This window comes from Nannospalax galili, unplaced genomic scaffold (genome assembly GCF_000622305.1).
Source record: "Nannospalax galili isolate Female #2095 unplaced genomic scaffold, S.galili_v1.0 scaffold846, whole genome shotgun sequence".
Classification (NCBI taxonomy): domain Eukaryota; kingdom Metazoa; phylum Chordata; class Mammalia; order Rodentia; family Spalacidae; genus Nannospalax; species Nannospalax galili.
In genome coordinates this window covers 1,307,317-1,321,427 of record NW_008356458.1, presented here as the reverse complement: position 1 = coordinate 1,321,427, position 14,111 = coordinate 1,307,317, and the positions used below count along the sequence as shown (strand labels likewise).

Here is a 14,111-nt window from a genome sequence, read left to right as displayed (position 1 = left end):
GTATCTATGTATCTATGTATCTATCTATGTATCTATCATCTATCTATCTATCATCTATCTATCTATCTATCATCATCTATCTCTCTAAAATAGATATAAAGTTAATATCTCAGCCATATTTACATCTACACAGAATACAAGGTAACCATGATGTGCTTTGTCCTGGTGTATTTATAAGCTTTCCACCATGATGCAGTGAAAGACGGCAGCAGAGAGATGCCCAGCTGGGTGGGGATGGCCTTGTCTACCTGCTGGTGGGATCCCTGGGATCGAGCTCTGAAGGCAGTAATAGATTTTTCTTTCTGTTAAGTCTCTTGAGAGCCAAAGAGGCCAGTGCTTATAAGAAGCAGAATCATTGACAAGATACAACTTGTTTCTTCATGTGAAAATACCCCACTTTCAGCCATCTAGTAGGGTACACATGTGATTTCTATGTTTATATATTTATAACCTTCACCTCTTTTTTCTTTTCTAATTATTTCACTGGGGTAGAAACTTCATTAAGTGCTCAACGACTTTGAATGCACACATAGTCATTATATTGTACTATAAATAACCATAATGACAGTAATAATAACAACTACCACTACTTCCTAGGTGCCAGGCAGTCATGCTTATCACATAACATGGACTGACATAGCTGCTAAAGCCACACTATGAGGTCAGCGTGGCTATTATCTCCACAGAGGCCACTTGTATTGTCCAAGGCCGTCATAGAGATGATAAGTAGAAGAAATGAAATTTAAGCCACATCTCTGACTCTGTTCTGGTCCTCAATCAAGATGTAACAAAATGTCCTAGTCATTCTCTTACATCCTCGTAACTGGGAATCATCTATAAAGAGTCTCAGCTCTGTTTCCAGCCATCCTGAAACTTTGGGCCTCCTCTTGGTCCTAGTCAGTCACTAATCTCCTTTGGCAGCTGAGAGAACCATACACTACCAAAAGCCTGTAGCTGGCATTCTGCTCTATAAATATTATCAATCTTCCTTCCTTGCTTTCTGAAATACAGTGAACCTACAGCCATACACCTGTTGCTCTAGGGAATAATTAATAAACTGAAATAGTTGGAGTCCATCTAAATATGGATTTGCCTCTAACTGTCTTTGACTTCCCATTATTCATCTGCCCAAATGAGCATGTTCACGATAAAAAGACTTTTTAACATGGCAGCACACTTTCACCTTCCAACAAACCTGGCATATATTATTAGGTGATTTTTAGCTTTCATACTTGTTATAATTGAGGTAAATATTCTTTTTGAATATTTTTGCTTGCCTTAGGCTGTCTTACTTCAGAGAGGAGGCTACGAATAAGCCAGAAGGCGTACGATGTGACTTATCAGTCAGCATATACTGCACAGCCACAGAAAAGATGGGCTACACTTTCCCTGTAGTATAAAGAACCAGAGAGAACTTGGAATCCAGATTCCTGGGTTTAAGTTTTTCCTTTCATGATTGCCTCGAACAAGTCACCAAATTGAGTGATTAGTCAAAGTAGCACCAAGATTCCTTCAACTGAAAAGTCCTAAAACTGCCTTCCTGTGAACCTGGAGCGGTGGTTCCCCCCCACCCCCCATTCCCAAGAGCAGGTGCTGTGGTCCTGCCCTGGGATCTGAAGCAACAGTCTTCTCCTATGAGCTTGGAGCTGTGGTCCCCTCCTGTAAGCTTGGAGCTGTGGTCCCCTCCTGTGAGCTTGGAGTGTGGTCCCATCTGTCCTGGGAGTTGGAGGGGTGCCCCCCCCATGAGACAGAGTTGTGATGTGCTCCTGTGAACTCAAGCTGTGGTCTCCTCCTGTGAGCTCCAGCTGTGGTTCTATCATGTGACCCTGGAGTGGTGGTCCCCTCACATGAACCCAAAACTTTGGACCTCTACCTGAGCCAGAGCTCCACATTCCTCTCACAGTAGGCTAATGGTGAGGCAGAGTAGAGCTTGGAGGACTTCCTGATGTTGGGCAGCAGTTTCCGTCTTCCCTGAGTGACTACATTTCCCAGAGCCCCCTCCTTTGAGGTCCCAGGTTGTTCATGACAGAGGCTTTGCCTCTTATGCTGGTGACTGTGGAGGCCTCGTGTTTTTTTCAGATGCTGGACTTGAAAGGACTGATTCTCTGGGATGGACCTCTCACATTCCCTGAGGCCCAGCTGTGGTCCTTACTCCCCACATGGTCCTGGGTTTCAAGGCCTTGAGGTTGGACCTGTCCAATTACCAGGCACCAAGAGGTTTTCCATTATTTTTCTATTACTCTTTGTAGCCCCAGTTTGCCTGACTTTTAGAGATAAAAAAAAAAAAAAATCACAGTCTGTGAAGTTAAAAAAAAAAAAGTAACATAATAACTAAAGTAATATAATCCTCAAACTAAAAAAAATAAATATATCTTAGAATATAAATTAGAAATTCTATATGTCTACTATGATTTCTGAATATTGTTTACTGACAAAACTGTACTATCAAGCTCCAACAATAATGTGAAATTTGTCATCGCTGTTCCTATAATGTGAGTTTGCCATTCCCTCCCTTTCCAAGCTTTCCACCTATACAAAGTCTTTCAATGCAATCACGTTTCTTCTTAAGAGAGCAATGCTAATAAAATATTTTTAAATTAAAAACACATCGTAGGACTGACTGTGCAACATGGGAGGCAATAGACATTCAAATGAAATGTAAATGAAGATCTCATCCTTCACAAATCTCAACTCTTCCAGCAGGGCCATCAACCTGATGTTGGGATGGTTTCACATTATAGACCGGGCTAAGAGCATAAAGGACTTTCAGTCATGAAATATAAAGCATTCAGACTAAGGGATGAGGGAAATTTGATTTCCTTAAAACTGACAGGGTTGGCTGGGTGGCTTAAGTAAAGCCCAGAGGTGATCAAAACCCTTTATTACTTGCAGAAGCCATATCCTATCTCTGAATACCCAGGGCAGCTCTTTTTAAAATTGCCAATGTCATTGTTTAAACAATGTTTGCTAAAAATAGTACTTGAGTCATACATTTTTAATTTGTTAGCGCAGGGTTCCTAGACATGAATTTCAAATCTATTGAGACTTGAAAGAAATTTAATTAAAGGACTGCAGATAACATTAGTTAGAATACTATAATAGTCACAATGGTTGTACTTCTCAAAATTGTATTGGATGATCCTGAAATAAGATAGCCTTTCAATCATATTCATTACTAACAGTTCTTGAAGAATTGTTAATCATATCATGGTGTTCTGTGATGAATTAATTTAGCAACATAGTGATATCTATACATATTAATGTGAATCATGCCATGTCTATAGATTGAATTATTAGGAGTGAAGACACATTATTAATCCATGAGTTCTTTGAGTTAGCATTACCTTTCACAATCAAGTTTCCTGTGCTGCTAGCAGTTCCAAAATGGTTAGTGGCTATGCAGGTGTAACTTCCAGCATCTGATTTAGTCACATTGATGATTCGGAGGTTTCCATCTTCAGAAACGGTAATTCTGAAATCAAAGCAAATAACCCCAAAACTGTGAAGTTTATATCATGGAATTCTCATACAAAGTTATTTCTTCATTTTGTCATCTTTTAAACTGTAAACCATGCTTACATCACTTTGCAGCCTCATTTGTGTTTAGGATGCTTTGTCCACATATGCACACACATTGGGTTGTATGCCTTGTTTAATACTTTCACTACTTTTCTTGCTCAATTGGGTTGAAATGGGCATTATAAATATTAGACTGTCCTTTATGTCCCTCTGACCAAATTTGTATAGGCCTCAAATATTGTAACCATTTTTCTCTGTTTGATAGCTCTAACCACATGATCCAAAGGAAAAGCTTGGAGACCACCATATTTTAAAACTGCTAATGAAAAATTAGAAAAGGGTTGAGCAGATAGCTTAGTTGGTAAAGTGCTTGCCACATAACCACAAGGACCTGAATTCGATCTCCAGAACCATTTAAGAAGAACTGGGTGGAGTGGTATGGGCTTGTAATCACAGCACTGAGGAGGCAGAAATGGGTAGATATCCAGGGCTTACTGGCCAGCCAGCCTAGCCTATTTAGTGAGCTCCAGGTAAGTAACAGACACAGTCTAAAACAGAAGTGTCCAGGTGGACATGGCGGCTCACGCCTTTAATCCAGAACTCAGGAGGAAGAGGCAGGCAGATCTCTATGAAATCAAGGCCAGGGTGCTCTACATAGCAAGTTCTAGGCCAGCTGGGACTACAGGAAGATCCTGTCTCAAAAAACCAAAAACCAAACCAAACCAAACCAAACCAAAGCCGTGTGTTTAGCACCCAAGGAATGATACCCAAGGTTGAATTCTGGCTTCCACATGCACATGCACACACTTGAACATGGACACACACAAAACAGAAGAAACATTAAGGAGAATATCTTTCAGTTTACTGTGTTCTGAGTTTTCACTGAAAGTATTTTTAGGTGAGAGTTTTAAATTAAACAAGGTGATATTAAGCATATTTATTTCTGAAATATGCCAGCCAATACATTTTAATGCGATGTAAATACTGTATTTAAAAGAATATTAGAGCTATGGGGATGGCTCAATGGGTAAAAGTACTTATTATATAAGCATGAGGACCTGAGTTCCACATCAACTTCAGAAGACTGTCTTTCTCTTTTCAGTTAGACTCCTGGATGGAGGCTCTCAAGTATGAGCCCAATTTTGCCCATGGCCTAGCTTCTCTTCAGATACCCCATGGAGCAACTATAAAATGAATATATATTTATAGTGGAAACAGCCTACAGGATACCAAGGTTCCCATGATGGCCCTGAGCTGTTTCCTGGGAAATATGTATGCTGAGAGTGTAGCTGTTCTTCGAGATGGAACTGGACTCTCAGGGTTGCTGCCTTGTCTACTTGCTGCTTGTTGTGGACTTGGCTTATTAGCAGATGCCAAGATTTGGGTATTTGAACGCTCAGTATATTTAGGTGATTCCTGCCAACATGTTCTTAGTATGCTTGGCACTCCACACACAGTCTTCTATAAGTCAGAAGATAAGATGAAAATTAATTTTCCTTCCCCTCATAAGCAAGTTCCAACTAAGTACAATGAGAACTCAGGTCCTCATGCTTACATAACAAGTGCTTTTATCCACTAAGCCATCTCCCTAGCCCTAATATTATTTTAAGTACAGTGTTTATATCTCATTAAATGTATTGGCTGACATATTTCAGAAATGCAAAATGACTTTTTATAATCTATTTCATTGTTGGGGTGGACATCCTCTTTCATGCAAATACAAAGTGAAGAATTTTGTCCTACATACCAATTACCCCAGGCATTATGATTTTAACATTTACACCACTGCTGTAAGTTCAAGATCCCATCAGCCATAAAGAGAGAAAATACAGATGGTCTGGGCCACCCTGTGGAGAAGCCTGTTGTCCTGCACAGGTCCTCCTCTCCAAGCAACACCAACTCATTTGGCTCCACATTCTGCTTTGGTCTTCATCAGGTGATCTCTGAGGTCATGCAGAACAACCACATTGCCTTAGTGACCCTACGTGGCTCCCCTAGGCCTGTTGCCCATCTGAGAACGGCAGAGCTCCCCTAAGACATCACCACCTATTCCCTCTGCCCATGGAACTGTGCATCACATCCAGCTCAGTGGGTCTCTGTGCCACCCCATGGGTCGTCTTGGGCTCTCTGTCAGTGTTGACAGGCTGTGGGAAGTTCCGAGGTGAGATTTGGGCTGAGTGCTCTGCTGTGACACAAAGGACCCGGACAGTCCTCTGTCCATCGTCCTAAGTCTGCTGTTGCCAGTAGAGAAGCATAAACTTTGAGCCTTGATACCTGGACCCAGGGCCTCTCAACTAACATGTAATGAGGTAGAACATAACGCCTGTCCTGCGCACATGGGGAAACCCAGGCTCTTTCTGTGATTGAGGGACACAGGCTCCCAGGATGAGGACAGGTTTCTGCCTTTGGCCTGACATTGCCTTGTGGCCCTAAAGGCAAGCATATAGTGTGTCCATAGTACTCATTTGCAACATTTGCACTACATCCACTTTAGTTACTTGATGAGCTGACTGTGGCCAGTATGGGCCACCTTCCCTTTTCTGTTTCTCTTGTGCACATGCTCCCTGCCATGTTTGGTTTCCATTGCTCTGGGAGCCGGCTTTCAAGGTCACCTGTGCTCCCGCATGGTCCAACCTAGCTGGCAGGACTGCATGTTTCCATCTTGTTTGCCTCTTTTATTTAATGCCAAAGTGTTCACCAAAGACACCCTCCTCCTTTTGTTATGTTTCAGCATTCTGTTGTGCACTGTGGGCCAGCTTCTTGCCCCAACGCTGGGCACTGTCCTCTGGCCTGGCCACTCAGCCCAAGGCCTCTAGAGGCTCAGGGAAGACTGGGTTGCTTGGTTTCTTACATGAGTTTTGTTAATGGAAAGTAGCATATATACATGCTGTTAAAATATTAATCCTTGAAAAGAATGGAAAAGAGAAATGTCTAATTTTATCACATTTTTAAAAATATTTTGGTCTAGCAACTTATGATACATAGATGACAATTTTGTGAGTTTTTCAAATGTGTGTACAGATTTGGTAAATATAACTCTTTTGTAATTAACTCATGTACAGCCTCATCTTGTACAGCTGTCTGCATGGTTCCTGGGCCTACAGCCAGGTCTGTGTGGCATTCCTATGACTTTGTGATTGACTAGTTCTCATTTGGGCCTTGATCTGACCAGAGACCATGCACATCCCACTGTCAGGGGTAGCCAGGCCTGTTCCATCCTCTTGAAATTTAGGAAGCTTTCTCATCCCCTTTCTAATAAAGCACCTATGCTCACTATTTGCTGCTGTTGGAATGTTTGTACGAAATATATATATGGCTAATTTCATCATTCCACAAGCTTAGTTTTCTATCCTTGTCTATCCAGTGTACTCTGGATAAATTCTTAGAGTCTTACACACACACACACACACACACACACACACATAGACACACACACACAAAACCCTTTCTCTTGCCTGCTTTATTTCTTGCCTTCTGTGACTCCTAGTGACACTGGCTTTCAGCAAGTTCCTAGAGGTTTCAAGCTCTTTCCCATCTCAAGGCCTTTGTACTTGCTTTTCTGCCTGTCTTGAACATAAATCACCGAACTTTGTCTGGACATAGTTGCTACCTTGTAATCCTCAGGACATCAATACAGAGGTAGCTTTTTCTTGCAGACATCACAGCTCATTTTCTAAAGTGGATACCCCTGTTATTCACTTTTCCTGCATCCCCTTTATTTCTTCCTACTAAACACAATCTAGAAGGTTTGGTTACTTGTTTGTGGTCCTGTTTCACACAATAATACCTTGTCTGAGAGCAAGGACAGTGTTTATCTTTTGAAACTTTTGCATCTTGTACCTGGGATAGAGCGGAATAAGTACTCTATAAACAACCGCTAAGCAGTGGAGTGCATGAGTAGACAGTGATAGGTAAAAAGTTGGCAGAGAATGAGCAAATGGATGATGAGGCATCAAGGCACAGATAAAACTCCATCAAAATAAGGTTTATTAGCAAAGGAATACGTGGGGCAGATTCCCTTCCGGGCAGGGAAAATGTCTGCCTGCCTGGGTCTTGAGCTGGGGTCTTTTTAAAAGGGAGGCTTCTGCTTCCTGCAGAAGGCAGGAAGATGTATGTTTTTTAAAGTTGGGGGGGGTGGGAGAGCAGGACTGTTAAAACCTGTCCTCTTTAGAGATCAAAGGGGAAGCCTGCTGTGTTGGCCAAACAGTGGAGAAAAGTCTGCTTCTCTTGACTTCAAAGGCCAAGGTGCTTATCAGCTAGGTTCCCTTTTCTCAGAAGCATGAGAAGTCCTTGGGATCCTGTTGGTGAGGGGGCAGGGCTATCTGAACCTTAACAGACAGCCTAATGTGTCATAGGAATTCCAAGTGGCTAAGACACTCCTGCTAGCCTCAAGAAACATCTTCTCCAATACTTCAACCAAGGATCTACAGCACAAGTAAAGATTAAACTCACTGGGCTGTAACACTGTATAAACCCTCTGTGGTTGAAGAAGCTACAACTCTCCTCAGGACCTGTCCCAGGTTTTATGAGCAAGTCGGCAGGAAAGTGAAAAAGCCTTCTGAAGGATATTGAGATCACAAATATGAGTGTTTCTACCTTACTCTTGCCACTTCTACGTGCTTAACTTTCCAAGATTTGTCTTCCTCATCTATGAAATGGAAGTAACTACATCAACCTGATCAGCTCTTGGAATGATCAGGCTCAGGGAGATTCTAAGCATGCTTCCTGGTGTTTAATAGCTAGCAATGTCTTCCCAGTGTCTTCCATATTTTTGTTTTATTGATTATTGATTGAGTGATTGATTGGTATTTTTGAGACAGGGTCTCATTGTGTAGCCCAAGCTGGCCTTGATCTTTTCACCAAAGTACTGGGATTATAGATGTGTGCCATCATAGTTGACTTCTTTCATCTTTAAGACCACAGACTCTTACTTAATCTCTTCATATTTGGGAAAAAAAGATAATATTCTCTTTGACACTTTTTATTTGATATTTCATAGAGTAGTTAAGTCAGCCTTCTTTGTGAACACTGGACATCATTTTCCACAAGCTGAAATCAATATATAAATTAACGGAGTCATAGCAAATCAAGGTAGAAGGCCCAGACGGGGAGCTAGTGTGCTATAGTTGGGCAGTCCACCAGTTGATGGTGGCTGTGTGGCCTTCTGCTAGAGACCTGGAGTTGGGGCAGTGGCTTCCGGGCTGAGACAGATTGCCTGTGGAGGCTCAAAGCCATGTTTGGTGCCACAACCACTAAGTGGTAGTAACTGGTGACTGCTGAGCTGAGAGGGCCACCTCAGTGCTTGTGAGCTTTTATGCTTTATAAGCCATGAAGCCTATGGAGACTCAATTAAAACAAACTTTTCAATGTAAACCAAAATCTGCTCTTGGCAGTGGCTATTACAGTGGTAAGTTTGAGTCCAAAAGGGCACAAGAGGGAGCAGGCTTGACATTGGGGGTAAGTCCTGTTGACAACTCAAGGAGAATAAGGAATACTCATTGGAGCCTTTTGTTCCTAAGTTACACGGGCAAAGGACCATGTCCTTATGTTGGAACAAAAATCAATGAAGTTAAAGATTCAGTAAAGATCAAATTAAAGCGTGAAGTAAATGGACTTGCACAAGACTGAGCTGGTCAGCACCCTGCCATGGAAGTGTGAAGGGCTCAGGAGGCCTAGGCTTCCTTATGGATGTGTACTCCCTTAATGGTCGATGTCGGGGAGGAAGGAGCATTTTCCTTAGTGGTGTAACCACAATAAAGTTCTCACGCTTCTGTAAACCTTAATGAAACTCATCAGATCACACACACACATGCAAGACATGACCATGTAAGAAGGACTAGCTGGGAAGGGGAAGGGGAGTAGGAGGAGTGGGAGAGACACCACAAAAGGGTGATCAGGAAGTGAATACAATCAAAATATGTGATGCACATTTATGACCTTGTCAAAATAAAACTAATTATCATGTACAAAAAATGATACAAATAATAAAAAAGTTTAAGTTCATGCTAGTTTTTTAAATGGATACTACTTCATGAAATAAAATTCCTTAAAACTACAATTTTTAAGAACAATTCTGTGCAAGCTAAAGCAAAGCCTCAGTTGCAAACAAGATGCAGACAGGAGGCCTTTTGTTCATTCACACCACAGAGACACATCACAGTCGCTCGCTCAACACCATCTGATACCTCATTTACCAAAGAGCAGATGTACTGACAAAAATAGAGTGGCGATCAAATCTTAATTACCTCAAAAATAACAAAAATAGCTTTCAAGGAGTTAATCATATTCCTATTTATGAAACAATTTGCTGGAAATTGAAAAATGTTGGCATATGATAACTCAGTAAATAAGGTGGCATTGTGTTTTGGATATGAGTTCATCTAATGAGGTAGAGCCTGGGGCATAGTAAATTCTCTGAGGAGTGAGATAACTCTTTCAATGCACAAAGGTCTATTAATAGAGCTTTCCAATTAAAATGGTATCATTGTATTTCCAAAAAACTAAAGTCATTGTCTGGATAAAACTGGAATATGCCAAATGACAGGAATAAGGAAGTGGGTAGAGGCTTTTTCAGCATATTACTTGGGCCCTTGGCTTGACCCTGATACTTGTCAAGTGTATGATGTGGCCACATTATTTATATCCCAAGACAGGACAGCTCAAGCTTTGCAGTACTGACATTCTGGACTAGATAATTCTTAGTCTTGGGAGGAGATACTGAGCAGCATCTAGGGCTCTTTCAATTATCCCCTCCTCCCATGTTCTGACAATCCAAAGGCTTGAGGGGACATGTCCCTGAGGAGAGGGCAAACGTCACTTCCAATTGAGATGTGATCTAAGTCAATTTGTTATTTCTTTTTCAATATTTTCAAATTGAGATGGGGTATATGAAAAGTTCTGTTAGCTGGAAAGGGCTCTGCAGACGGTTCCTGACAGCCATTTCCATCACGGCTTCCCACTTGCAGTATCTCTGCTTCACAAAAGGTGCCCAACATGGTCTTGCTGCTCCAACTGTGGCACCCAGCTGGCTCTTCTCATTTCTAATAATACAAAGCTGTCTTCCCCCCGCCAACCCCCTTCTCAAAGCTTCCCTATCCAATTCCCTTAGGGTTTTATGAAATGACAAAGTAATTTTATAACTACTATACTATTCAAACTATTAATTTTTAAGGTTTCAGTGGCTGGCACTGGTTTCATGCTTTAATCCTACCATTGTTACTGACAAGGGGCAAGTATAGGAAGACTTGAAATGTTGGAATTCAGAGGGTAGGTCAATGAGGGAGTGCATTTGTAGGGAGGTGGAGCAACTTTGAATAGCCTTCACTAGTGCCATGACTATTTATCCTTCCTAGGTGTAATCAAATTAGGGGAAATGTGACAGCCCAGGAATGATTCTCTTGAAAAACAGAGTATTGACTAAGAACATAAACTCTGGAACTAAACTCAAACCTCACTCATTTATGAGCTGAGTGGTTTTGGGTAAAATAGTGTCTATACTTAAGTTTCTTTATTTGAGAAAATGGGATGATAAAAGTAACGATGTTTTGTAGGGTTGTTGGTCAGTTCTGCAGTGTTCAGAATAATGTGTGACACACAAAAGGCAACACCTAAGCACATTAGACAAATGTTCTCTTTAGTGGAGTGCTGCACCCTCCTGGCCCGTTGTTTGAAGCATTCATTATGGACTTTGCTAAAGTCAAGACAACTCATGGGCAGTTCTGCCATCTGGAGTCCTACAACACATTAGCCTGCTTAATAAAGCATGTGGGTGACACCAAGTCATCACAAAAGAGGGATGAACTATGATAGTCATTGATGAGTATTTAATAAACACCCTTTATTGTAAACCTTTGTTGTACAACACTTTCCTCCTAATTAAAACATTTCCTCCTGGAGAAATGAGGGTAGATCATGAAAGTTAGAAAGCAGACAATATTACAAGTTTGGAAGAGCTGAAATTTAGAAGAGCCACAAGGTCCCTCCCTAGTGTTACAGAAGCAGTAAAGAGCTATCTGGGGAAGAGACGTTCTGACACTTCTTGGGCCTGTTGAGCTTCCTGCAAGTCGTGCAGAGAACTCCAGGATTGTAGCTTTCATCATCTGTCATCCATGTTAGGATGGGCTTTTAGTGATGCAGCTGCTGTTGAGCCGTCCATCTCCTCCTGGAAGCAACCCCTCACCCATACTCCTCTACATAATCTCAGTAAACTCTTTGGTTTGTCAAGTAAGACTTTATTGGAATTGTTACTTTGGTCTATCATTAGTGCCCTATCTGTGGTGGGGTGCTTGTTCACCTCTCCCCAATGGAAAGTTATTATAGTAGTATTTACTACCACGTTATCATAAAATGTAATAACTAGGGCTTTAAGCATGATGAAATATGTAGAAATAATGTCACCATTTATAAATCATCCATTTGTGTAAATGCATGGTAGAAGGGTCACTACTTTTTCCTATGAGGAAGAAAGCTGTAAGGATGAGCAGGGACTCAGACCTGGCTGATCAGGAGACCCTGTTCTCTTCTCTGCAGTGGTCAGTTAAAGGATGCACATGCCACCAAATGAAGGTTTCTCTGGGGAGACAACCTATTTCTGCTTGGATGGTGAAACTTGGATAATGAGAAACTGGAACTTGGGACAGTTTCTTCACCTGTCATGGAAAGAAAGCATTGCTTAAAGAAGCCAAGCAAAGAGACAGAGAGAGGCAAAGATGGGGAGGCAGACATCTTAGGACAGCTTTGAGCTCCTGATTTGGTCCATGCCTGAAGCCAACAGCATTCCTTAGATACACAGGTTGTATGAGTCAAGAATTTAAGATATTAGAAATTGAATTTTCAGTCATTACAACTAGAAGATAAGAAGTCGTTTAACTTGTCCAGGTGGTGGTAGCTATGTAAATATGGGCATGGAATGGATTTCTACTGATGAGGCTATGGTGGCTGCCTCTCCAAAATTTGTTATGAGAAAGCTGAGGAATGCTTATAATGGAAGAATAACCACAGAGTTTTGAGCATGAATAAATGGACCTGATGTTTCTTTGTACACAGCTGAATCATGTACTTTTAGCTATTTATTTCTACATTAAGGCTCAAAGTTCACAATTTGATGCATTACTTTAAATTTGTTTCATGGGATGTGTGTGTGTGTGTGTGTGTGTATGTGGTATATGTATGTGGGCATACATGTGGATGCATATGTGTGCACAGGTATATGAAGTCTAGTGGTCAACATCAGGTGCCTTATTTGATTGCTCTCTACCTTATTTTTTGAATAACATTTCATTAATTCTTTGAGCATTTTATACAATGTATTTTGATCATATTTACTCCCCTTTCCCCATATCCTCCCAGATAAAATTTGAGCTCATTAATTTGGCTATACTGGCAGGCTGATGAGCTTTGAGAGATCTCCCTGTCTCCCCAGCCCAGTGCTTACAGATAAGCACTGCCAAGCCTGACTTTTACCTAGTTGTGGTGGATCAAATCTAGGTCCTCATGCCTGCATGGCAGGCTCTATACTGACTTAGCTGTACCCTCAGCCCCTGTTTTATGGGACTTCTTTTTTTTAAATGAGTCAAGAATTAACTATTAGCTCATATTTCAGGCTCTATTTGAACTATCACAAAGATCTTTTGAAAAAAATACTCAACACTAACACTTATTTGGACCCTTGTTTCCTTTTAAGCTGGAGGACATGTCAACTTAATTAAAGGTTCTTCATTATATATTATTTTTTTTCTGAGTATAGTACCTATAGCCAATCTAATGAAAAATTTATTTTCATGCTTGTTTCTTGATGAGATTTCAAAGTTTCTTTTGTGCTCCATCTCACTTGAGTTTTCTGGTTTTGGTCTATTGATTGACCTGTCCTATGAGCTTGACATTGAACTGTGAGTTCTTTCTAATGCTCATGAATAGTGATAGAGCTAGATAAAAAGGATTGAAAATGTAAATCCATCCCTGGCTTAGAATAGGTTAGTCTTGACCTATCTGTTAGCTTTTTAAGAATCACATATAATATCAGAGAAAAGTCAAAGATGATAAAGTAGCAAGTAATAAAAATAAAGGTGTGACACAGAACTTAATTTTCGCTACACAAAAAGAAGTCATCTAATTCACAACACAGCAAATTACCTACAGCACACCGAAGTGCTCACTCCAGTCCTGCTACTGAAGCTCCAGATGCAGGGATCATAGGAGAGGAGCACATTTGGAATGAGGAGGTAAAGTGAATCTTTCTTAGTGAGGGGCTCTGGGTTGCAGCAACTGAAGAGCTGACCTTGTCAGCCCTGTAAATCAAAACTAGTCTGGGGACAAGGAACCTTTAAAAGTGCTGATCTTTTCTTTTTGGGGGTTTCAGTAACAGATGACAAAATCTGCCAACTCCACAATATTCAATACCCTAAAGGGAAGGTTTATTCCAAAATGGCAACCTCTCATTTCTGTGAATAACTCTGCTTGGAAGCCCAACTGTTCAGGAGGGAGATGGGGCATCCTTACTTGCCTCTGAGTCACTCTGAAACACTGGCTTTATAATTAGATCTCTTTACACTACAACTTGGAAAGTCACTTCTCTCCTTTTGCAAAAGGGGGAA

The 14,111-nt window shown here is 41.1% G+C and overlaps 1 protein-coding gene and 1 pseudogene across 1 annotated transcript in view; one reads left to right on the top strand and one right to left on the bottom strand.

The window, feature by feature from the left end:
- Window positions 1-14,111, bottom strand: part of Cntn4 (contactin 4) — a 1,122,320-nt gene that overhangs the window by 88,778 nt on the left and 1,019,431 nt on the right. Inside the window, exon 15 of the mRNA XM_008854554.1 lies at window positions 3,345-3,472. Coding sequence (XP_008852776.1) covers window positions 3,345-3,472 — 128 coding nt within the window. The remainder of the gene's footprint in view (window positions 1-3,344; window positions 3,473-14,111) is intronic.
- On the top strand, window positions 3,992-5,554 carry LOC103751210 (annotated as a pseudogene).